The 27,038-nt window shown below is 43.7% G+C and overlaps 1 protein-coding gene across 1 annotated transcript in view; it reads right to left on the reverse strand.

The window, feature by feature from the left end:
- Window positions 1-27,038, reverse strand: part of LOC120299796 (trafficking protein particle complex subunit 9-like) — a 239,579-nt gene that overhangs the window by 164,566 nt on the left and 47,975 nt on the right. Inside the window, exon 7 of the mRNA XM_039325004.1 lies at window positions 19,997-20,087. Within this exon, the coding sequence (XP_039180938.1) occupies window positions 19,997-20,087 (91 nt within the window). The remainder of the gene's footprint in view (window positions 1-19,996; window positions 20,088-27,038) is intronic.

Consider the following 27,038-nt stretch of genomic DNA (forward strand, 5'->3'; position numbering starts at 1 on the left):
TAATCAACTTTGTTGCTCTTCTCTGTACTCTTTCTAGAATCTCAACAACTTTTTTACATCGTGGCGACCGATTCATAAGTTGCCTTTTTTCTATATTTTTTTTTTAGCACTGGGAAATAAGAACATGGAAAAATTCGGCAAGAAACAACATGATTTATATCAGGTTTAGCCTGCAGAAGGAACGTACAATGAAATGTACAATGTGTTTTAAACTAAACCATTTGAACTTTACGCATTTACCCAGGAGCATTTTTCAAGTTTTCTCTGAATTCCTCAATGAGCCACTTCACAGTTATATCGTTAGTGGGTTACTCTTATTACAAAAAGCAATATCAAAATAGTTGGAGAACACCTCTGGGGCTCTGAGCGTTGATCGTGTGGCTTGGTGTCACAGTGAGAGTGCTCTAACTAAACCAGACCAGGAAATCAATTCCACAGGAAGGTTAACATAACTTTCATAGAGATTAAGTCTCTTCCTCCTCCTTATAGCTGAATGCATTAGGGAGATGAGAGAGAGAGCTTCCAGCACTGATGATGTTAATCTAGTTGGGTAATGAAACATCTGCAAAAAAATAAAAACAAAAACAACCAGCCTTAGAGAGCACCAAGCATCCCACAGTCCTCCTCCTTCTTCTCCATAAATCCCATGGGGGGTAGTTCCTTAAACTTAAGCTGCTTTTCAAATAGTATCTGGCAGTTGTGGACTTAAACAGTCTTTCAGCTCCTTTTACTGAGGCAACAGATCCTGCATATCTCCATCGAGGTAATTTTCCTTACTCTCTACAACAGTGGTTCTCAACCTGTGGGTCGGGACCCCATTTGGGATCGAACGACCATTTCACGGGGGTCGCCAAACAAGGCTGTCCGCCATTTTTCCCCCTTTTCTTTGGCCATGCCCCTGGCATCTGGTGATGTATAAGTGGTTGGGGGTCACCACAACATGGGGAACTGTATTATGGAGTCGCAGCATTAGAAAGGTTGAGAACCACTGCTCTGCAACTCTTATCTCTCTCTTACCTAAAACTTTATTTTTTGATAATAAGGTCTGAATAGGACCAGAAGCATCTTCTGAACAGCTGTAACAAACCCTTGGATCAGTGGTTCCCCAACCTTTCTGGCTTTGCAGATCAGCGGGGGGGGGGGGAGATGATTCCCCATCAGCGGTGGCGAGCATGTGTCCACAAGCAGCTCCATTTGTGCAAGTGGCAGGAGCTGCACACTTGCAGTTGTGTACTTACTGTGCACGCAAATGGAGGTATACATGTGTTCACCCGCCACTTCCGTGGCCCAGTTTTGAATGGGCCGCAGCCCAGGAGTTGGGGACCCCTGCCTTAGATCATCAACTTCAACCTTTGTTCAGGAGAAGAATCCAAATGAAATTCTCTGTGACCCACCAATGGCTTTTTCTCCTCATTTGTTACAATTACTATTAAAGCAGCGGTTCTCAACCTGTGGGTCGGGACCCCATTTGGGGTCGAACGACCATTTCACGGGGGTCGCCAAACAACGCAGTCCGCCATTTTTTCCCCCTTTTCCTTAGCTGTGCTACTCCCTTTTATTCTATTGGCTTTCGAAAGCCAATAGAATAGATTCTCTTGAATAGAGTCTAATTCTATTGGCTTTCAAAAGCCAATAGGAATTGTCCAGGCTGTCTCTGCCCTGCTGAGCCCGCCAAAAGTCCCATTCTGCAAACAGTGCTGCACCGGTTGATTAGTCCTCGATTTACGACTGGTTGAGTAGTCCTCGACTTATGACCGGTTGGGGTCGCGGCATTAAAAAGGTTGAGAACCACTGCATTAGATCTTGCTTCAAATACAATTAGAACTTCTGCGATAATTCTAATTCCAGTATACATTAATCATTACAGAAATATTTTTGCTACCTAATACTAAGCGTCACTTTGTAAATCACTTTTTAGTTGATTTAATGCGTCCAGTACTATAAACTCATGTTCCTTTTTCTAAACTGGGAAGACTAAAGTTTTAGTTCATAAAAATCTTGCTTTCTAAATTTAATTTTTTTTTTTTCTTCAGATACTTTTTTTTTCAGGGCCGAAAAGAAAGAGCAGCACAACAAAAGCATATATATGTACTTTATATATATACTTTAAAGGAACTAAGATGAATCATCTAACAAAATGTCCCTGGTTGGAAATCATTCATAATTCATTGTATTTGCTCTATGCGAGACACTTGTATAAAAACATTCCTTTAAAGCATATTTTTTTCAGGCTTACACCCTCTATGTGAGAGAAAAACTCCACAACAGGGTATCCTGAGCTTCTTGTGCTGAGAATTTTAAAACATTTGATAGCACAAAACTGCAGATGTAGTTTACATCTTCAGCTAGCAGATCCACCTTCAGAGCAGGCATTTTACTGGTAGATGGCACAGCAAGACATTGGGGCTCTGGAAGAACCTGAAAATAGATAGCCCTCAACTCAGCGACCATCAACGAGGCCGCAGCTTCGATCGCAACTTGTGATGGTCGTAAAGCAGGTCACCTGGTGACCGTCAGAGCCGAAGAAGCTTCTTGGAGGAGAAGCGAAACGTCTTATAGAGAGAAAAAAGAAAGTCCAGTTGCCTCGTGAAAAAGCATCTTTGGGACAACCATGACCTGGATGACAGAGAACCTCCATAGATACTTATCTTTGAAAGTACAGATGGCTCCAATAACGAAGGGGAAGCCTCCTTGAGAGTTAGTCTCATCCCCAACCTCCTTGCTATGAAGCAGCAAATTGAAAGCCGTACTGTTCCAATGGACTTCTTGAACTTAGTTGTGTTTGGGGTGCCATGATACATAGATATGATGATGAAGATATGGATGATGATGAAGAGGGAGATGATGATAAAGAGGAGGTACTCTTATCATGGGAGGTTTTCAAAAAGAGAACAGAGAGAGCCATTTGTCTGGAATTGTATAGGATCTCCTAATTGAGCTGGGAGTTGTTCCTCCATGGTCCCTTCCAACTCTATTATTCTGTTCTATGATAGTGGATTGTTTTTTGTTTTGTTGTTTAACTTATTGTGTTTTGGAATTTTTCTCCACCTTGCATGGTGGAGTCTCAGTGGATTGTGTTGGCCTTGAATAATTAAGAAAACAATGACTTATTCAAAAAATTTGCCATTGTCAATGAAGCAAAGGTTGTATTCTGGTTCCTCCACCGGTTAACTTACTCCAGTGGTGGCGAACCTATGGCACGCGTGCCAGAGGCGGCACTCGGAGCCCTTTCTGTGGGCACACGTGCCATTATCCCAGCCTCACCTCTCCCCACGACCCTCTCCTCACCATCAGCCCCCTGGAGGAGAATCGCCCCCGAGCGTGGCCCACATGGAGCAGCGCAGCCAAGGAAATGGAAGCCAGGCAACGTAGACAAGACTGCCCTCACACCCCATCGTGCACAGTTGATGCTGCAGGGTGCGGGCAGAGGGCGTGGCCGCCATGGCGCTGCTGGGCTGCCTGGGCGATCTGCGGCAGGCCCTGGAGGCGGTGAGCGGCCTTGCGGGCAGGTGGGGTGGGGGATGGGGTGGAGGCGGGGCAGAGTGGGGGCGGGGCCAGTTTTGGGGCACTCAGTCTCTAAAACAGCGGTTCTCAACCTGTGGGTCGGGACCCCATTTGGGGTCGAACGACCATTTCACGGGGGTCGCCAAACAAGGCTGTCCGCCATTTCCCCCCCCCTTTTCTTTGGCCACGCCCCTGGCACCGGTGATGTATAAGTGGTTGGGGGTCACCACATCATGGGGAACTGTATTATGGGGTCGCGGCATTAGAAAGGTTGAGAACCATTGCTCTAAAAGGTTCGCCCTCACTGACCTACCCCATACGAGCTGCTTGATTTTGGAAAACAATACAGATCGAAATGGCATATGATGTGGCCATCCCAATTTGTTTGCACTTGCTATTTCGCACCATTTCCCCATTAAGAAAACAACAATACTGTTGATTTCACAGCACTTACCTCCTGGGGCTCTGCTTGCATGCCATTTCACCTATGTAAATAATAAAAGAATAAAGGCCCATTTCTGATTCTCAAGGTGCAGAATTTTAAACAGCTTGGGTAACAAAGCTTGCTCTAGCAGGGCTTCTATTAGGTGATGGCAATCACACTGCGAGAACAGAATTGTTGAGAAGCTTTATCTGGTGTATCACAATAACTGAGGTGACTATGGAGAAAGAGAGAAACTCCTGATGCACAACAGCCCTTGAAGAAAAAGACTTTTAAGCCTCATCGAAATTCCTGACCTTTCTCCTCCAGATCCAATTTTACAGCTAAAAATATCTCAGCCACCCAAAGACATCACAATGAAATGGAAATAATTGTGCAGATGCCAATGAGATCCCACAAAAGGGGGGGGGGGAGATGCAAACTGTCGCATACAACTCTCATTTAAAGATATGGTGCTCTTAGGTTATGCAAAAATGGGTTGGGATTTACATCTGTGTCCAGAAAAATACTCTTTTTATTAACTGTGTGTGGAAGGAAGAGAAGCTGAATTACTTTTCCCTTAATGCAGTAATAATAACAACAACAACAGCGGGAACGACTGCAGCAATCTCAGAGCTCATCATTAATCTTTTCCACAAGCCATGCCAGATTTATAGTGTAAAGCAGTGGTAACGTTACTCTACTTTCCAGAATGGAAGCTGATTTTTTTTTCCCCTTCCTTCTGGTAGCATAAAGACTTTTTTTTTTTCTTTTTTATACCCTGAAGCAAATCTGAAACCTGCAAGCCAAATAAGCTTCATTGCACTTTGATAAGGTCAACCCTCCAAAGAGAGGTGGGGAAGAGAGCATTTGAAAAGAAAGCAAAAAAAAAAAAAAGTGGGGGGGGGAAGAAGCAAATGAAAAAAAAAGCCTTATTCTAGAGCAGTGGTTCTCAACCTTTTTAATGCCGCGACCCCCAACTGGTCGTAAGTTGAAGACTACTCAACCGGTCGTAAGTTGAGGACTACACAACTGGTGCAGCACCGTTTGCAGAATGGGCCTTTTGGCGGGCTCAGCAGGGCAGAGACAGCCTGGACAATTCCTATTGGCTTTTGAAAGCCAATAGAATTAGATTCTATTCAAGAGAGTCTATTCTATTGGCTTTCAAAAGCCAATAGAATAAAAGGGAGTAGCACAGCTAAGGAAACGGGGGAAAAAAATGGCGGACTGCGTTGTTTGGCGACCCCCGTGAAATGGTCGTTCGACCCCAAATGGGGTCCCGACCCCCAGGTTGAGAACCGGTGTTCTAGAGAAAACATTTGTTGGCTTTCTTCAGTAATAACTGGGAGGAGTTGGGAACGACAGCTACATTTTCATGTCTTCAAATATAAACCTTGGATTTTCCATAACCTAAGGATTTAGATCAGTGTTTCTCAACCTTGACAATTTTAAGGCATGTGGACTTCAATTCCCAGAATTCCACAGCCAGCATTGCTGGCTGTGGAATTCTGGGAGTTGAAGTCCACATGCCTTAAAATTGTCAAGGTTGAGAAACACTGATTTAGATAGACACAAGAATTCAAAATTCGGTTTTGGATTCCATGACGACTCTCACTCAAGAGGTATACTTCTACCAGCTGTCGTTTATTTTTTTTAAAAAAACATAGAAAGGTAGGTTTCTTGTTAGAACCACATATTCCGCCTGTCAGAAGTTTCTTTCAGATCTGCTCTGCATCATCAATTTGCAAAAGCATCCTGTTTTTGCTATCTGAATTACGCGCCGATTTCTAAAAATTTTTTTTTGCATGCAATGAAGCTGTCGAGAAACGCACGTGCTATCGCGAGTAAACCTGCTCCTTTTCTGAGTTTACTTTCGTGCGTCTACGTCGTTCTAGTCCGCTTTTCATTCTAAAAAAAAGTATCTGTCCGAGATTTTTAACTACCACCACAACACTGCGTAATTTATGAGCACCGAGAATTGGGGATGGGAACGGGAGGACTTATAGCAAAAAGATTTAACTTTTGGCTCGTCACCCAAGATCACAGAGTTATAAAGCTCTGCAGAGAATCCCATCAAACAATCCTAGAAAGAGCCCTATCTGGCCTCTGGAGGAACAGATCCAGTAACAATAGCAGCAGACTTATATACTGCCCCATGGTGCTTTACACCCCTCTCTGAGCGGTTGACAGAATCAGCCTATTGTCCCCAACAATATGCGTCCATGGAAGGATGGAAGGCTGAATCAACCTTGAGCCCATCAGGATCGAACTCCAGACTGTGGGCAGAGCTAGCCTGCAATACTGCATTCTAACCACTGTGCCTCCACAGCTGTACATAGGCTTATGTACAGCCCCATAGCGCTTTCAGGCATTTTCTCTAGGGGGTTTAAACTGTAGAAGCGTTACTTGCATATTGCCCCCAAGAATCTAGGTCCTCATTTTACCAACCTCAGAAGGATGGAAAGCTGACTCAATCTTGAGACCATCAGGATCGAACTCCTGGCTGTGGGTAGAGCCAGCCTGCAGTGTTGCGTTCTAACCACTGCGTCACCACAGCTCAATGAAGGTAAGTCTGCTTGAGTATTTGGTTTCAATGTTGAACGGTTCTGTCTTATACTCAATCAGACTCTTCCTTTTATAACTTAAACCCATTATTCCATGTTCTGCTCTCTGGAGTGAGAGGGTGTGTATCTTGACTTTCTATATCAGGGCTTTCCAACCAGTGGTATAGATACCACCTGTGGTACATTGGCACCTGACAGGTGGTACGCAACCATCCTAGAAAAGTTGTAGTGGGGAAGGGGAATGAGAGCACCGCTGAGCGGGCAGGCAGGTGTCTTGCTCGGCTGTGCCTTGGGGGGCACTTTTTTCAGTGCCATTGTAACTTCGAACAGTCACTAAGCGAACTGTTGTAAATCGAGGACTACCTGTACTTTATCACTTTTTTCCTTTGTTTTTTTTGGGTCATCAAGTTTTTGACACCTTGCTAGGCGACTGGTGGTACTCGGATATTGCCATATCCTAAAAGTGGTACAATAGGTGAAAAGGTTGAAAAGCCCTTCTCATGCCTGTCCATCGTCGTCCAGTTGAAAAAATCACAGGAACGCTGGGACGAGGTGCAAGTCAGAGTTTTAATCCTTAACAAACAAAGTCAGCACTGGGAGTGGTTTGCTCCCAGTGCTTCATATAACCGTGCCACGCCCAAAACCCCACCCTCCAGCCGCTACCTACCATCCGTCCCACTACCCTTAAAGCCCTGTCTGTTTGGCCCTGCCCTTCCCCTAAATCAGCCCCTCCATGTCGTCCCTCTTCCTGTTTCTCCGAGGTGGAGCTGTCTGCCGGCACGCCGCTTCCGTTGTTCTCTGGCCCGTCTGTCTCTTCGTGGCTCCTTGCCGGCTCTCCTTCAGCTGCAGGCAGGTTTGTTCGGTGTTTTGCATCCTGCAGCACCTGGCCCCGCTGCTTAGCTGGTCTCCTGGGCTCCTGCTGCGTAGCTGGTCTCGTCCCCAGAGGCTCGGTTGTGCATGGCCCCCTCCATGGCCCGGCATCGGCGTCACGGTGATTTACCGGGCGTTGGCTACTCTCATCGACGCCCCTTTGGCTTCCGATGCTCAGCTGATCAGCGGGGCGGCAAGGCTCAGTCTTTGCTGGTATCGGCCAGGGCGGGGTGGCGTGTGGCATCAGGGCGGCATGCAGCGGCGGTCGGCTGTGTTCTGAGTTCCTCCCCCCCCCACCAAAGACTGGCAAGCCCCGTGGGGCTTGACAGCCCTGTTCTATATGACATACTTTCTGGGTTTTGAAGAAGGCCATCACATCTCACCTGGGTTGACTTTTCTGAAAGCTACACATCTTCTTCGATCTTTCTTCAGTTTCTAGTTGACTGATCTTCTTCACTGCTCTTCTCTGAACCTTTTCCTAATTTCTCTGAATCGTCCTGCTCCAAGCTCAACGAAGGACTCATAGCTGACCGTGTACAAACTAGGTAAATTAGACCAGATCGCAGAGACACTATGACAATACAAGAGTGATCCTTAAAAATGCAGAAATTTACCACCCATCTCACACTCTGAGGCAAATTGTAAGCGGCTTACAATGTGATAAAATATACAGATCTCAAACCAAATTACACATATAAAAAACAGATTAAAATTACAAAAAAAATTAAACAAACCAAAAACCCTGGGTTTGGGGCAGAAAGAGATAGTGGTACCTTCTGTATTACTGCCCCAGTTGCTTCCAGGCCAACAGCTCGTTTCTAAAAATGCTCGTGTCCAAAGGTCTCTTGCTCATAGTTGTGGAGTTGTGGGGTAGTACTGGTTTAACAATAACAGCAAGGGAAGTGTTAAGTGAGGTCCTTGGTGCTCTCTGAGCTTGTTTGTTTCCTTGCAGACTTTTCATTCCTAGATAACATCATCAGGTCTACAAGGGAACGGAGTTTGCTCTCTGTTTATATACAAGTGCTTGTGAGTCATCAAGAATATGCCTCTCAATAACAGAATAAGCCATTAGCATATAAAATGAGAGCAAACCCCCTTCCCTTCTAGCAATGATATTATTACCTAATTGGATAATGAAACATATGCAAGAAAACAACCAAGCTCAGAAAGTATCACGGTCTCCACAGATCAATCCTAAGCTATAAATATTGAAGTGTTAAGCAGGAGACAACTTGAAGCATAAGACTCAGATTGTGGCTGCACAAAGAGCATCCAAGACAACACCTCTTCATGGCATAGTTATCCTTTGTTGTTGTCATGTCCGACTCATCGGGACCCCATGGACCACGTTCCTCCAGGCCTTCTACCATCTTCTGGAGTCCATTTCAGCTCATGCCTACTGCTTCAGTGACTCCATCCAGCCATCTCATTCTCTGTCATCCCCTTCTTCTATTGCCCTCAATCTTTCCCAGCATTAGGCTCTTCTCCAGTGAGTCCTTCCTTCTCATTAGGTGGCCAAAGTATTTGAGTTTCAACTTCAGGATCTGGCCTTCTAAAGAGCATTCAGGGTTGATCTCTTCTAGGACTGACCGGTTTGAACGCCTTGCAGTCCAAGGGACTCGCAGGAGTCTTCTCCAGCACCATAGTTCAAAGGCCTCAATTCTTTTGCGCTCAGCCTTTCTTATGGTCCAACTTTCACAGCCATAAATTGCAACTGGGAAAACCATGGCCTGGACTATACGCACTTTTGTTGGCAGGGTGATGTCTCTGCTTTTTAGTATGCTGTCTAGATTTGCCATAGCTTTCCTCCCCAGGAGCAAGCGTGTTTTAATTTCTTGGCTGCAGTCCCCATCTGCGGTGATCTTGGAGCCCAGGAAGATAAAATCTGTCACTATAGTTATCCTTCTCTTCACTTACTAATCGGATCAAATTTAAATCTCTACTTATGGTTCCCCTGTTATGTAGAATCAAGTGAATTGTTCTGTCACTTGGAAATGGCTTCAGTTCAGATCTTCACAATGCCAGTTTCTGAACTCGATCCCAAAGATGCTTTTTTAAAAGGCAACTGAGCTTTCTTGTTTTTCTCCTTGAAGACGTTTCGCTTCCCATCCAAGAAGCTTCTTCAGTTCAGATCAGATCAGTTCATAAACATCTTCAAGGAAAAAACAAGAAAGTTCAGTTGCCTCTTTGGGGCAATCCTGACCTGGACGACTCAGAATCTCCATAGACATTTCTGAATTCAAGTTAGTTTCCCAGCTTTTACATATAATACCAAAGTAGGCATTCAATTGCAGATATAGCATAATTCAGCATTCTCAGATGTCTAAATGTTATTGAGACACTTTTTAAATAATGTTTCTTATATTTCATGATAGCTTCCGTGGATAACATTTGAAATGGTACATAAAATTAGCTCCTGCTGTTGTTTTGTTAGTTTGTTCACGGAGAGCAGAACATGACTGAACAGAAACAACTCACGTTACTTAATTAGGGAAAATGTGAAGGTTATTTATTCAGTGTCAACATTGTTAGTGAAAATTATTATTCACCTTGTCCTGGCTGGTAATGAGTTAGGCTAGAAGCAGAATTTTAAAACAAACAGAAGGACAAAAAAATTCTAGATGGATGTTCTTTTTCTAAAATGCAGGAGATAATACGATTTGCACAACTGCCAAAGGAAGGGAGGTTTTAAGAGCTTCAATTAGTCTCATAAACTGTTATGCTTACTCAGCCACTTATGGGATGTTATAGTTCTGAAAGAATGCAACTATATTAGAAAAGGAATAAAAATGCAGAACAAGAGGGGAAGGGAGATTTGACAGGTAAGATAACACTGGATTTCTTATTTCAGCAAAAAGGTGAGCTTTTAACAAAAAACAGGCCGGCAAAGAAAGCAAAAAATGCAGAACAGTGGACTGTGACATTGTTCATATTAAATAAAATTAAAACAGGGATCAAACTGTAATTTTAGAAATGGGATGAAAATGGTTTCAGGAAGTATAGTAGTCCTTGACTTATGACCACTTATTCAGTGACTAAATAAGAGGGAGTCCAGCTATTCTCTAAAGCACCTGAAGGTAGGATAAGAAGCAAGGGATGGAAACTAACCAAGGAGAGAAGCAACCTGGAACTAAGAAAGGATTTCCTGACAGTGAGAACAATTAACCAGTGGAACAACCTGCCTCCAGAAGCGGTAAATGCTCCAACACTGGAAGTTTTTAAGAAGAGACTGGATAGCCATTTGTCCGAAATGGTATACATGATGTCAAACTCGCGACGTCACATGACGTCGCGCAACGTATCGGAGCTTTTTCCCCATTGCCGGTAACGGGGTGCGCGTGGATGACACGTCCAGCCCGCGAACTGTCAGTTTGACACCCCTGGTATAGGGCACAGGTCAGCAAGCTGCGGCTCCGGAGCCGCATGCGGCTCTTTGAGCCTTCCCCTGTGGCTCCCAGCCTCCTCTGCCTTTGCAGAGAGAGACAGAGACAGAGAGAGGCAATTGCACTTCCCTGATTCTCTCTCTCTCTCTCTCTCTCTCTCTCTCTGTGTGTGTGTGTGTGTGTGTGTGTGTGTGTGTGTTTTGTGTGTGTGTGTGTGTATATATATGTGTAAAAGAGAGTGCACTCACATTGTTCTCCGAGGAGCTGAAAAGCTTTCTGGGCGGAGCTCCTCCCTTTGCTGCGAGAGAGAGAGAGAGAGAGAGAGAGAGACCCTTTTGACATCTAAAATGAAGATAACACTGCATATATCCTTTTTTTACCTGTGTGTGTATGTAATTTTATTCTCTTAAAGCATTCTCTCGGTGATCATTGTTTTAATAGTATGGATATTCCCAAGAGTCATATTTTTACTTTTATTTTTAATGTGTGTGTGTGTGTGTGTGTGTATACACACACATACACAAACTCTCTCTCTCTCTCTCTCTCACACACACACACACACACACACACACACACACACCTATAATAAAGATAAAAAAGGATATATGCAGTGTTATCTTCATTTTAGATATCAAAAGGGTTTTGCGGCTCCCAGTGTTTTGTTTTTGGTGGGAAACAGGTTCAAGTGGCTCTTTGAGTGTTTTGGGTTGCCTACCCCTGGTATAGGGTTTCCTGCCTGAGCAGGGGGTTGGACTAGATGACCTCCAAGGTCCCCTCCAACTCTGTTATTCTGACTGTTCAAATTTGTGATGCTGCATGAACGACCGGTACTTACGATCATTCATCAGAATTCGGCTATCGCAATATCACCATGGTGACGTGATAGGTAAGGTAAGGTAAGGTAAGGTAAGGTAAGATAACCTTTACTGTCATTTTTTTACTGTAGGCACAACGGCACACATCAAAAATGAAATTTAATTGCCCACTCTCAAAGTGAAACACATACATGACACACACCTAAAACATACTATATACAACGTTATGTATAGACCCACAACCCTACATATACATAATAAATAAATTGACAACCAGCTCAGACTTACACCAGTTGCCAAATCTTGGCTGCCACGTGATCAGTATTTGCAACCTTCCCCACCAATTTCTCACAAGCAAAGTCACTGGGAGATGCTGGCAAGGAAGGTACAAAATCACTCCGAAAAGTTGTTCTTGCCATTGCCAAGTTCATTTCAGTCTATTTCCTGACCACTAAAGTACACACCCAACTACCTCTAAGCTATAAATCTTCCAGGAATCAAAAGGCTAATATTATTTCCCTTGTTCATAGACCTTCTGCTAGGTCAGCCAAAACATTATAACTTTATTTATCTCGAGGCAGGCTTTTTATTTTGCTTATCTTTCAGAACAACTTGTTTCAAGGCATAGTAAATTCTACATTTTCCTGATGTCACTATTTTTTTTAAACCTATTTACCAAACCGTTAACTCTTTTTTATTAAGTTACATTGTTATTATACCATTATTACGCAAATGTGTCATTATCAGTCCACATCTGGTAGACCTTTTACTTCTTAAGCATTACAGTTATAACTGTAATTGGCCAACATCTTCGTAAGAATTACAGTTATAAAGGAGTCTAAAAATCTCACACTGCAAATTTATAAACACTCAGAAACAATCGGTTAACAATTCTACCTGGCTCTCCCACCACAATGTCCATCTGTTATTGTTTCATTCTCACAATTACTCCCGCTTGGATGACTAATGTAGGTAGCTGGCGGGTTCCTCTAGGTCAGGATGTTATACTGGATTTAAAGGCAGTAGGATTAGTACTTTAACTGTTTCCAAAATTGATTCTTCCTTTCTGAAAATGCCTTCAGAATTTATGTACCAGCTGTCAGACTCCAGAAATCAAGAAAGACGGGGAGTGATTCTTCCAATCTACATGAAGCATATATAGTGGTACCTCGGTACTCGTTGTTAATCGCTTCCGGGAGGTGCAATGAGTACCAAAATGATAAGTACCAAACACATTTTCCCATAAGGCAGTGGTTCTCAACCTGTGGGTCGGGACCCCATTTGGGGTCAAACGACCATTTTACGGGGGTCGCCAAACAAGGCTGTCCGCCATTTTTTCCTCCTTTTCTTTGGACACGTCCCTGACACCCAGTGATGTATAAGTGGTTGGGGGTCACCACAACATGGGGAACTGTATTATGGGGTCGCGGCATTAGAAAGGTTGAGAACCACTGCCATAAGGAATAATGTAGTGAGACACAAGGCAACTGACATCGACATGTTCTAGCACGTGTGTCGAGTACCAAACAATGAGTACCAGGACAAATTTTTTGCATCAAAATGCGTTGAGTACCAAATTCAATGAGTTTCAAAGCCGTTGAGGACCAAGGTACCACTGTACTCTAGGAACTACTAAGGAAGGGCTGTCTTCACCCTCTTTCTTTCACAGATGATATCTGGGCTGAGTTGCCTCTTTTTTTCCTGTGGAATGCAGCTCCTCCCTCCTGGGAATCCAGTCTACATTCCATCACAGCAGCTTTCATTTTAAATAAATATATATACAGTTGACTGGGATGGTACAAGACTCCTGACCTGAGTAGCGGATTAGACTTGAAGATCTCTGAGATCTCTTCAAGCCCGATGATTCAATAATTAACAGAATATCCATCCAGGTACTAGGTCTCCCACTACTGTAAACTTCCAAATATTTGTGATTAGCACTAACTGGAAGGAATGCAACAAATTGTGCGTATTTATTTTTATTGTTCAGATACAGCCAAATTGGAAATTTGGATCCTCCTATCAAGTTTACTTCTCTTTCAAAGCTCTGTCTTTGGAGCAGTATTATCAGCTCAAGTATGCTTCTGTTGCGTTGGTTGTTGTTTTTTAACCAGCGAGTGAATTGCACGCTGGGTCAAATAGCAAATAATGAAGTAATACTTTCAAATTTGGACTTCCCTCATAACAAGCCATACTGAAAACCTTACTATTATATTAGAAACTCCCAAGATACAAATATTGATTAAAAGCTGTACTAAAAGCAAGTAATGTCCCTAGCAACCATCTAGCACAGCTGCGATCAAATGGATTATTTTCTTAATGCTATAAAAATAAATGGATTTCAGATTTGAAATTATTGGAACACACAAGATAAGCCTTGGAGAAAAGGCTGTTTTAACAAATAAGGGCAACAGTAAGATACAGTAAGTATAAAAAGAAAATAAAAGGAACAAATACTATTGTGGAATGAAAGACACTTTGCTTTTTTTCACTGCCACATCACCACAGAAGTGTGATCATCCACCTGTACTTATCCTATAAGCGTTGAATTGTGTCTTTTTTCTCATTTTTTCAAAGCGATAGTTCTCAGCCAGATGATCTCTGCTGCTTCCATTGGAGTCTCTTAGCAAGGGTGGAAACTCAGAGGCCATCACTAAATCAGCAGCATGACACAAGAGTTCATCTGGAAGTTCTTTCCTTGAATTTTCTTGAGGGAAGCGGCATGACTAGCAGCAGCAGAGATCAGATCTGGACAAGGAGCACAAACTCTTCCAATAGTTCTCATTAGGAACAGAAAAGAAGGTAAGGAAAAGATGAGGTAGCTATGACCCTAATCTAAGGACCATTGACTGAGAAGATACACAAGGTTGGGATGGTAGATGCCAGGACTAATCGTCTCCCAACTTCGGAAGTTAACATGACTTCTACAGCATCTGAAAGCACTAGCTGCTTTTATAGCTACTCATAAATATCCTGCTCCATCAGTTGAAAAGAATGACTAAACAGATTTTCAAATTAGGACAGAACGTTTCTTAACTTCTGTCAGGTGCAAAGATCAAGAACATAAAGTTGCAGTTCAGAGATTTAATGCTCAAGCCTATACACAAGAAACTAGTCAACTAAAGTCCAACACTAAATTGGTGCCAGATAAGGGTCAATAGAGTTCAAGAGGGGTTGAATTTGAACCTTTTGTGGCAACATAATGACTCTAAGCTGATGACACATTTAACTCCACCCTCCAGCTCTACTTGCTCTTCTACCTACATCTTCCACTAAAATTGGAAGATACCATTGCTAATTTCTACTAAGTGTTATAGGGGTCCTCTTGAAACTCCATATTCAGGCCCCATCTCCACTACAAATGTCCAAATCTAATTAGAATCACTCTGAACCCCCTTTTCACAGATTTGGTGATTGTTAAGCACCTTTTTACAATAAGCATTTAAACTCCACTTAAAATTCTAGACACATCCCTTTGGTTAATCAGACGAAGAAAACTTTTTTTTTGCCCACTTAAAATTGATTTGCTATAATTGCTCTTATCTCTCTAACATTACACGATCTCTTAGATGCAGTGTCTAACAAAAAGCAAACTTTAGGATAAATTTATGAAAGTGTTTTGAGGTTTTGAAGTTTTAGCAAGATTATTATTGTTAAATTGCACAAGATTTACTGTACATGTTAAAGGGAGCTAGTTTGAATCACTAAAGCATGATGACATATCTATAACAGGCAATGAACATATGCCATCACAAACTAATACAAGTACTGATTGACTTACTTTGTGACCACAAAGATTGATTATCTTTTTCCTATTAGAGAAAGGTACTTTATTAAAACAGGCAGGCAGACAGTATGCAGAGCCCTGGGCACCAGCAGGTGCCAATCCATCTGATTATTTTACCGAAAGGCAATTTGTAAACAAACTCTGGGCTTTTTAATTAGAGAGTGAAGCAAACTGTCTAATCAACACCCAGTAATGACAGAATTATCACAGCCGCACAAAAATCCCAGGATCTTTCTTTATTAAAGGCCACATTTTGAAACACTTCGATTCAAAGGCTTTCAGAGCAAGAAAACACATTACAGATGGTCCTTGCTGAATGATCTTCGCTCAGCAAGTATCCTGTCAGGTGCAAACAACCAGAATTTGAGCAAACTACTTTATTATGTTCTGCCTATAATACAGGAATCTTCCCAGTTTGGTAGCCTACTCTTGGGAACAATTAGATAAGACTCAAAGGAACTTGGGGGGGAGGAACTTAGCTCTTTTGCGGTTGTGTAGTAGAGAGTTGGTCTCTGACAGAAGGCCACCTGAAGAGACTAGAAGCATTTGAAATGTGGATTTACAGGCGGCTGTTATGTAGAAGCTGGGTTGACAAGATCAGAAATGAGGAGGTGATCAGCCGCCTGGGAAAGCCAAGGGAAATCATCAAAACAATTAAAAACGGATATTAGAATATTTCGGACATGTGATGCAACACCCAGAAAAATACAGCATACTTCATTTAATCCTCCAGGGAAAGATTGAAGGCAAACGAGGTCCAGGCAGAAGAAGAACATTGTGGCTTCAAAATCTAAGGGACTGTTTTGGACAAAACTCAGCAGCACTTTTTCGTGGGGCTGCTGATAAAAACAGGATCGCCAATGTCCAATAACAGATACAGCACAAGAAGAAGTGATTCCAGGCCACTCTCTGATTTGACGTGCCAGCTAATCTTCTCTGTCTTCTTGCGCGTGCTTACAATGCACCACTCATCTGGCAATAATAATAATAATAATAATAATAATAATAATAATAATAATAATAGTAGTAGTAGCAACAACAACTTTGTCACTTTGAAAGTACACCAATCGGCTTACATCAAAATGAAATTTTGTTGCATACAGCTCTCAAAGGGCCACCACCTCCGATATACACTCCTTGTCCGTGGCCAGCTCAAGTTACAGATCTTCCATTTTACTCTCTAGGGAGCGAACGATGGCAAACAGATGGAAATGGAGCTCCGTGTGGATTAGCTCTCAAATTAGCTTGTATTCCTGCGCGACAACCTCGCCTCATTTTCTTTTTTTGATCCTGAATCTTTCACCTTTTCCTTAAAGGGGCCTCGCTCCTTTTCGCCCCTGGAGCATGCTGCTTGGCGCTGCCTCCAACTTCTCCAAAAGCCTCTCTCCCTTCCTTGGGAGCCCCAGGACTATTCCTTCTCAGCCTCCTTCGGAAACAGCCCTGATTTGCAATAGAATCTGTCGCTGGGCCAGCAGTCAGATCTTGCTGCCCGGCAGAACAATTTCAAATAGCGCAAACGACTTTTAACGGTCTCACCAACCGTTCCGAAACAGCTAAAATCTGTTCACGAGCCAACTGCTGGCTGCACAAGGTCTTCTTCTCCAGTTTGCACCTCTGGAGACCTTAGGAGTGGCAGAGTGTAGGGTAAGTGTGGCTAGGACTTCATGCTGCAGCCTGAGGGTAGCTTTTGTTGGTATTGGGCTCTCCTCCGGCATTTGCTGAAGCCCTCTGCCGGTTCACCCAGAGCGCTTCTGATGTGAACTGCAAGCGGACGCAGGATGTTCTCGTGAAAAACTGGTCTGCAGGCTTCAGAGCACAGGAAACTGTTGGCCCTTTCAAGGCTTTATCGAAGGAGGAGAGAGCAAGCCGTGTCTGATGTGTGGTGCTCCAGCGGGCAGACTAGGCACGCACATGGGAATGTACGGCAGGCTGAGACTGTTGAAGTTGGCAGGCCTACTGGGAGCCTGGAGGCCAGGTACACGGGAGTGGCAGTGATCCCAGGACCAACAGAGCCCCTGCACTGAAGAATAAGCAGATGGCAAAGATCTATTACGGCCAAGCGGGAGTAGCTGGCAGAGTGCAGGATGGCCAAAGTGACCAAGATGGAGGGAGAGAGAGAGAGATAGAAGGGTGGAGGGAGTTGATATCGAGGTGAATGTGCCAAGGCAGCAGAAGCGTGAAATTCTCTACTAATGGCAGTTACAACTAGGTAGATCTAGTTCTGGTTGTTAAGCTCTGGTTGTTGTTAGAAGACAGACACAGACTTCAACGGAGAGTTAGGACTGCAGAAAAAATGATGGCAACTACCCTGCCTTCCATCGAGGGTCTGTATACTGACTGCACGGGTCAGAAAGAGGGCTGAGAAAATAAATATCTACAGATCCCTCACATCCTCGACATAAACTGTTTCAACGTCTCCCCTCAAGACGGCATTATAGAGCACTGCACGCCAAAACTAACTAGACACAAGGACAGGTTTTTTTTTCTCCCATGCCATCCTTTTGCTAAACAACTATTTCTCACCACACTGTCTTATGCCTTGGGATGTCCAGTCACCTAGTGGGCCTGTATTACTTATTATCCTTCTCATCTTTCCTATTAGCTTCTTATGACTTGGTTGCTTGTATCTTTCGACTTATGTTGACTGCTTTTATTTGTATCCTATTGTGAATTTATGTTGATTGCTTATTCAGTATCCTGTGACTATCACCGAGTGCTGTGTCTTATGATTTATGATGAATGTATTTTATGATGATTATAATCACGATCACGATTTATCACTTGCTGCTTGTACGTACACAAAGAGCTTCTGCACCGGGGACAAATTACTTGTGTGTCCAATCACACTTAGTCAATAAAGTATTCTATTCTATTCTGGTTGATAGGCTCCTGGCTTAAGAACCACAACTAGGCATACAGAAATTGCATCACTGAGCAATGCGATCACGTGATGTTTCAAGATCCAATAGGGGTCAGTCACCGGAACCAGAAGTTTACTCTTCTGAGCTTTCAAACTCGTGCTGGAGCCCATCCTCAGGGAACTTCTCTCTACCGGAATACCGTATATGCCGGCGTATTAGGTGACCCGGCGTATAACACGACCCCCGTCTTTATCGCCGAGCCGCATTCCTAGAACGTTGTCTTATACGCCGGAAACTACCAGTATTTCCGGCGTATAAGACGACCCCCGGCTTTGGCGCCGAGTTTAGCGCTTCCGGAAGTCATCTTATACGCCGGCATATACGGTATGTACTTTGGGCTATTCTATGCATAGTATTTATGTGATGCCTGGTTAAGTGTGGGTTTTTTTATTGGTTGATTGGGGTGTCAGTGGTCAATATTATTACATGAGGTTTCAGCTAATGACTCTTTTACTTAGCGATCGAAATTCCAGTCCCGTTTAGTGTTGTTAAGTGAGACCTACTTGTATTTAAAATCAAACTATTAAGACAATAAAACCAAATTACATCCAACGTCAGCAAAGCAGTCCATATTGCATTCAACCTCATGGTTTTATAGATAAGATTGTATAGTGTTAACATACAAAATTAAGCTTCCAAGACCCACACATCACTAAGAAAGAATAAGTGCCCAGAAAGGGCAGCCAGGTAGGAACCAAAGACCAAAGAACATCCTCAGCAATTCGTAACTCAGACAAGGGTGACTATCGTTGTATAATTCAAAGTACCCAAAGCTGTATTTTAACACACCTACAGTCCACTGGAGCAGACAGTGAAACTATAATCCAGCACTTAGCAACCGGTTTTGAGGAAAATAATGTCTACTCGGGATGATTCCCCACAACTACATGAACTAAATATAGAGGCGGTAATTTCATAGTAAGCCATTTGGCTTCAAAGATTTAATAAATGATCCCCTCCGAAAAAGCACAAGTGGCATTTTGCGCTGTTCAACTTTTTTTTTTCCATTTTTTATTATTTTATTTTCATTACAATCATAAGAAAAAAAAATTCAGATACATAAGAAGTTAAAATAGAACACAAATTCCACCATTGCTCACCCATTTCCCCCCAGACCGCATCCCCCTCTCATCTCTTCACTTCCCCCTTCCTTCTACCTCCTCCTCTGCTCCCGTCCCTCTCTCCTCCATCTTTCTACTTACCGTATTTTCTGGCGTATAAGACGACTTTCTAAACCATGCAAAACTTCTCCGAAGTCGGGGGTCGTCTTATACGCCGAGTCATACCGTATTTTCCGGCGTATAAGACGACTTTCTAACCAGGCAAATCTTCTCCAAAGTGGGGGTCGTCTTATACGCCAAGTCGTCTTATACGCCGGAAAATACAGTACTTATCCCTCTCCTCTTCTTCTCAATCGGATGCAGTCTGAGGGAAAATGCCCGAGCAACCTCTATCACCAAAATCTGAACTATTGAAAATACTACCCATACTCTCCTCTCCCCCCTCTCCCCCTCCCTCCCGACTTCCCAGAGCTCAATACAGGGTTACAAAAAAAAAAGAAGAAAAAAACAAAAAAAAGAAAACTAAACATACTCAACTTAAATTTACTACTTTTGCGCTGTTCAACTTTTGAAAAAGTTTCCCAGTGCTTTTTGCAAAGTATTTCAGCAAGAAGCAAACCCACATCAGAAATTCTACTTTGCCGAACTATCAAGTCTTCGCATTACTCACCCCACTGGAGAGGCGCCAACTGTAGGTGATCCAGGACAACTTGATTCAGGATCCCTTCCACGCTTGCCTCCCCTTCACGCTTCATAGAGGGGTAAATGATAGTTAAGGAATATTGAAAAGAAACCCACTGACAGTCTTTCAGGGCAAATCTATACAAAAAAATTTCAGCGGATGGAGATCAAAGTCAGAATTCAAGGTCCCACCACAATGAAGTTCCGTTCAAATATTTTCCTTTGGGATAGAAAAAAAGAAGCTACAGTAATAGGGAAATTTAGCCCATGCTGCTCCTAGATGTTACGATCAACGCTTGAACCAAAGAGCTTTAGGTAAGCTCTAAAGTGGTTTATTTGTAAACTATAATTGTGGCCTAGCGCAGGGCTTTTCAACCAGTGGTACGGGTACCACCTGTGGTACATTGGCACCTGGCAGGTGGTATGCGACCATCCTAGAAAAGTGGTAGCGGAATGAGAGGAATGAGCTGGACTGGTGGCAGCACCGCACAAGCCTGAGCGAGAGATGGCTGGAGCTGCAGGGCTGTCAGGGCTCAGCGGAAGCGCCAGGATCAGCGCCAGGCTCCAGCTGGAGCTTCTGCTGAGCCCTGAAGAAGCATCAATCAGCTGGAAAGCAGCACTGATCCTGGCGCTTCTGCTGAGCCCCGAAGAAGCGCCGATCAGCTGAAATGTTGCAGCATCTCCAGGGTCTTGTGATTTACATTCAGATGCTTGGCAACTGATTCATGTTTATGACGGTCAGTGTCCCAGGGTATTTTGAAATGACCAAAACCTGCTGCAACCACCCAGCAGACAGGGGGGGGAATAAAAACCAAACACCCCCCACCCCACCCCCGCTGCCAATTCTCAACAGAAATGCTGACAACAATGAAAACCTCGGACAGGAGGAAGAGTGCCGCCGGGTGGGCAGGCAGGTGTCTTGCTCGGCTGTGGCTTGGGGGGCACTTTTTTCAGTGCCATTGTAACTTTGAACAGTCACTAAGCGAACTGTTGTTAAGTCGAGGACTACCTGTACTTCATCACTTTTTTCCTTTTCTTTTTTTGGTCATCATGTTTTTGACCCCTTGCTAGGTGACTGGTGGTATTCGGATACTGCCATATCCTAAAAGTGGTACAATGGGTGAAAAGGTTGAAAAGCCCTGGCCTAGCATACTACCAGGCTTGATGTTTGCAGTAATTTGTTATTCCATACCAGCGGTTCTCAACCTATGGGTCGCGACCCCATTTGGGGTCGATCGACCATTTTACGGGGGTCTCCAAAGAAGGCAATCCGCCATTTCCCCCCCTCAGGGGGCGGCGCCGCGCATGCACGCCGTGCATGGGGGTGGCCCCGCGCATGCGCACCGCGCATGGGGGCGGCCCCACGCATGCGGGCACATTTGTGTGACGGGGGTCGCCGTCACACAAACGTTGAGAACCACTGTTCCATACAGGGTGGCTTAGTTTGATAAGCAATCTTGGCCAAAGAGAAATCTGTGTTCTGAGCCAAGTAATCTAGATATCACAGGAAGAGGCAAAACTATTCTACATCAAGTGTGTGATCACTATTATATCTTTACAATTACTGTATACTCAGGTCTTCCCCAAAATATGTGTTAGGCCTGTCATTCCTATGATGGAACAAATGATAGAACAAAAGGCAAGGAAATTTGATGTCTTCCCGCTGGCAGAAACTTCCCAAATTTTTAAAATGTCCTGTAAAGTAGAAATAAATGAATCAATTGGCTTTGCTTGTCAAAATATCGCAAAAGCTGATTGCATGAACCTGGGACATTGCAACCATCATAAACATGAGTCAATTGCCAAGCATCTGAATATTGATCATGTGACCCTGGGGATGCTTCAACGGTTGTGTGAAAAGTGGTCATTAAGTCACTTTTTCCGATAACGTTGTACCTTCAAACGATTGCTGTTGTAGGTGGAGGACCACCTGTATTCAAACTTATTATCAATAATTGTAGAAATGCTGAACTATATTAATTTAATGCCCCCCATCTTTATGGAAGTCGAAGAAGCTGGTGGTCAAATTTCATTTTTCCTTTCATGTAATTTCAACATAACCCTTATTTGCAGACATCAATTAATTCCACTGGCTCTACTGTTTCTTAGCCCTTAGTCACTTTGCTATGTAGTTTGACCTCTGGCATTTAATTAAGAAGATGTTTCACTTACGATTTCCCATAGGAATAAATACAGCTGAGCGAATGTCCTACTTTAGCAGCAATAAATAAGAGCTTCACAAATAGAAACTATACTAACAAAAATGCTTGTAATGATTAATATATATATCTATCTATAATTAGAATAGAATAGAATAATGAATAGAATAGAATAGAATAATGAATAGAATAGAATAGAATAGAATAGAATAGAATAGAATAGAATAGAATAGAATAGAATAGAATAGAATAGAATAGAATAGAATAGAAGATGGACGGGACCTTGGAGGTCTTCTACTCCAGCCCCTGCTCAAGCAGAAGAACCTAGGTTTAGGGTTACATCAGCATGAAGTTGGAGAGTAAAATGGACATTGCCAAAAAATTCAGAGTGCTTGGGTATGATTAGGAGGTCACTGACTTTTCTAGGCTGCCCTATCTATATTTCCTGGTAAAATACAGGGGAAAATCCCACTGGAGGAAAATTCCATTTAGGGTTAGGGTTAGGCACCATGAACTCAGGGAGGAAATTGGACATCGCCAACAAATTCGGAGTGCTAAGGTATGGTTAAGAGGGCACTGACTTTTCTAGCCTGCCCTATCTATATTCTGGTAAAATACATGGGAAAATCCCACGTGAGGAAAATTCCACTTAGGGTTAGGGTTACGTCACCATGAACTTATAGAGAAAAATGGACATCACCAACAAACTCGGAGTGCTTTTGTATGGTTAGGAGAGCACTGACTTTTCTAGGCTGCACCATCTATGTTTCCTGGTAAAATACATGGGAAAATGCCATTGGAGGAAAATCCCACTTAGGGTTAGGTCACCATGAATTCAGAGAGGAAATTGGATATCGCCAACAAATTCGGAGTGCTTGGGTATGGGTAGGAGGGCACCGACTTTTCTAGCCTGCCCTATCTACGTTTTCTGGTAAAATACATAGGAAAATCCCATGTGAGGAAAATTCCACTTAGGGTTAGGGTTAGCTCACCATGAACTCATAAAGCAAAATGGATATCGTCAACAAATTTGGAGTCCTTGAGTATGGTTAGGAGGCACTGACCTTTCTAGCCTGCCCTATTTATGTTTCCCGGTAAAATACATGGGAAAATCCCATGTGAGGAAAATCCCACTAAGGTTTAGGGTTAGGTCACCATGAACTTGGAGGGGAAAATGGAGATCGCCAACAAATTTGGAGTGGTATGGTTAGGAGGGCACTGACCTTTCTAGCCTGCCCTATCTATGTTCCATGGTAAAATACATGGGAAAATCCCATTGGGGGAAAATTTCACTTAGGGTTAGGGTTAGGTCACCATGAACCCGGAGAGGAAAATGGATATCGCCAACAAATTTGGAGTGCTTGGGTATGGTTAGGAGGGCACTACCTTTCTAGCCTGCCCTATCTACGTTTCCTGGTAAAATGGGAAAACCGCACTGGAGGAAAATTCCACTTAGGGTTTGGGTTAGGTCACCATGAACTCATAAAGCAAAATGGATATCGTCAACAAATTTGGAGTCCTTGGTTATGGTTAGGAGGGCATTGACCTTTCTAGCCTGCCCTATCTATGTTCCATGGTAAAATACATGGGAAAATCCCATTGGAGGAAAATCCCACTTAGGGTTAGGTCACCATGAACCCGGAGAGGAAAATGGATATCGCCAACAAATTTGGAGTGCTTGGTTATGGTTAGGAGGGCACTGACCTTTCTAGCCTGCCCCATCTACGTTTCCTGGTAAAATGGGAAAACTACACTGGAGGAAAATTCCACTTAGGGTTAGGATTAGGTCACCATGAACTCATAAAGCAAAATGGATATCGTCAACAAATTTGGAGTCCTTGGGTATGGTTAGGAGGGCATTGACCTTTCTAGCCTGCCCTATCTATGTTCCCTGGTAAAATCCATGGGAAAATCCCATTGGAGGAAAATCCCACTTAGGGTTAGGGTTAGGTCACCATGAACCCGGAGAGGAAAATGGATATCGCCAACAAATTCGGAGTGCTTGGGTATGGTTAGGAGGGCACTGATCTTTCTAGCCTGCCCTATCTATGTTCCATGGTAAAATACATGGGAAAACCCCATTGAAGGAAAATCCCACTTAGGGTTAGGGTTAGGTCACCATGAACTCATAAAGCAAAATGGATATCGTCAACAAATTTGGAATCCTTGGGTATGCTTAGGAGGGCACTGACCTTTCTAGCCTGTCCTATTTATGTTTCCTGGTAAAATACATGGGAAAATCCCATGTGAGGAAAATCCCACTAAGGGTTAGGGTTAGGTCATCATGAACTCATAGAGGAAATTGGACATCGCCAACAAATTCAGAGTGCTTGGGTATGGTTAGGAGGGCCCTGACTTTTCTAGCCTGCCCTATCTATGTTTCCTGTTAAAATACATGGGGAAAACGCACTGGAGGAAAATTCCACTTAGGGTTAGGGTTAGGTCACCATGAACTTGGAGGGGAAAATGGAGATCGCCAACAAATTTGGAGTGCTTGGGTATGGTTAGGAGGACACTGACTTTTCTAGCCTACCCTATTTATGTTTCCTGATAAAACACATGGGAAAATCCCATTGGAGGAAAATCCCACTTAGGGTTAAGGTTAGCTCACCAAGAACTCATAAAGCAAAATGGATATCGCCAACAAATTCGGAGTGTTTGGATATGGTTGGGAGGGCACTGACATTTCTAGGCTTCCCATGTTTTTCCCATCTAGTCCTTCCTTTGGGGTTTTTTGTTTCTTTGTTTAGTACTTTTAGAGCTTTAAGAAAAAACTGGAGGTATGAAATTCCAGGGACATTGTTTCATTGCTATTTAGAGACATGGTGTTTTGACAAGACTGGAGATGACATATAATACTTGCTCCTCACTCGACTTATCATTAGAACATTTTTCACATTTTCAAAAATATAATGTGCTTTCGAGAATCAAGCTCCCAATGCAGGGTGATGAATTTAATTCCGCATGTCTAGACTAAATAATCACCAACGGTGAAGTATATTTCAAACTAATAATGATTTAAATTGAACTGAATAATTAAAGTTTAATTATCGTCCCTGGTTACTGACTATTATTCTCACTTTTATTCGTTCCTTTCATTTGTAGCCAATCTAATCAGTCCTTTCGTGCCCACAAGAGATCTAAATCCAGCCCACCTTGAATTCTGTTGACTCTTATCTACCACCAATTTGCTTTGGCTGTTGGAAGCTCAGATTCCTGTAGAGAGCTTGAGCACGCATGGAACATAGAACGTAGAATAACAGAATTGGGAGGGAGACCAGAGGTTTTCTAGTCCAGGGCTTTTCAACCTTTTCACCCATCGTGCCACTTTTAGGATATAGCAACATCTGAGTACCACCAGTCGCCTAGCAAGGGGTCAAAAACTTGATGACAAAAAAAGGAGAAAAGTGGTAAAGTACAGGTGGTCCTCGATTTACAACAGTTCGCTTAGTGACTGTTCAAAGTTACAGTGGCACTGAAAAAAGTGCCCCCCAAGTCACAGCCGAGCAAGACAGCTGTCTGCCCGCCCGGCCGCGCTCTTCCTCCTGCTCGAGGTTTTCAGTGTTGTGAGCATTTCTGTTCAGGATTGGCAGCGGGGGTGGGGTGGGTGTGTTTGGTTTTTATTCCCCGTCTGCTGGATGGTTGCAGCAGGTTTCGGTTACTTCACATGACCCTGGGACACAGTGACGGTCATAAATATGAATCAGTTGCCAAGCATCTGAATGTAAATCACAAGACCCTGGAGATGCTGCAACATTCCAGCTGATCGGCGCTTCTTCAGGACTCAGCAGAAGCACCAGGATCAGCGCTGAACTCCAGCTTGAGCCTGGCACGGATCCTGGCACTTCCACTGAGCCCTGACAGCCCAAAGAAGCGCTAATCCTGGCGCTTCCGCTGAGCCCCGACAGCTCTGCAGCTCCAGCCATCTCTCGCTCAGGCTTGTGCGGTGCTGCCATTGGTTCAGCTCATTCCTCTCCCCCGCTACCACTTTTCTAGGATGGTCACGTACCACCTGCCAGGTGCCAATATACCACAGGTGGTACCCGTACCAGTGGTTGAAAAGCCCTGTTCTATTCCAACCCCCTGCTCGAGCAGGAGACCCCATACCAGTGATGGTGAACCTTTTAGAGACCAAGTACCCCAAAACCCTAACCCTAACTTTAACCCTGCTCTGCCCCCACCCGCTCCACCCCAACCCATGGCCAACCCCGTCCCACCCACCTGCAGGGCCACCCACCGCCTCCACAGCCTGCTGCGGTTCGCCATGGCAGCCACACCTTCCGCCCGCACCCCACAGCAACAACTGTGCACGATGGGGCGTAAGGGCAGAGTCTTGTCCCCACTGCGCGGCTGCCATGTCCTTGGCTGCGCTGCTCCACATGGGCTGTGCTCAGGGCTCTCCTCCAGGGGGGTTGCTTGTGAGGAGGGGCTGTGGGGGGAGGTGGGGCTGGGGCGACAGCACACGTGCCCACAGAGAGGGCTCTGAGTGCCATAGGTTCGCCACCACTGCCCCATACCATTTCAGACAAATAGTTATCCAGTCTCTTCTTGAAAGCCTTCCGTGATGGAGCACCCACAACTTCTGAAGGCAAAATGTTCCATTTAGTTGCAATAAACCCGTCTTGCTTCCTGATTATTGCGCCTGACACCAACAATGTCTAACAGGGTGGGGGGATTTCAGGAGCTTATGGCATTCTTCTCTAGATATATTTAAAAATACATGAAAAACAGAAAAAGAGCTTTTCCCCCCCCATCCACATCGGACGTTTTTCTAAATTGTGAATTTTCATCTTTGCATCCAAGTACAAGTGCTCTTTTTTCCTCTTTCAAAATTCCAGCCAAATTCCTTACCAAAATTGTCCTTTTCGGTTG

The sequence above is a fragment of the Crotalus tigris genome, unplaced genomic scaffold (genome assembly GCF_016545835.1).
Source record: "Crotalus tigris isolate CLP2741 ecotype Arizona unplaced genomic scaffold, ASM1654583v1 scf7180000024314.327548, whole genome shotgun sequence".
Classification (NCBI taxonomy): domain Eukaryota; kingdom Metazoa; phylum Chordata; class Lepidosauria; order Squamata; family Viperidae; genus Crotalus; species Crotalus tigris.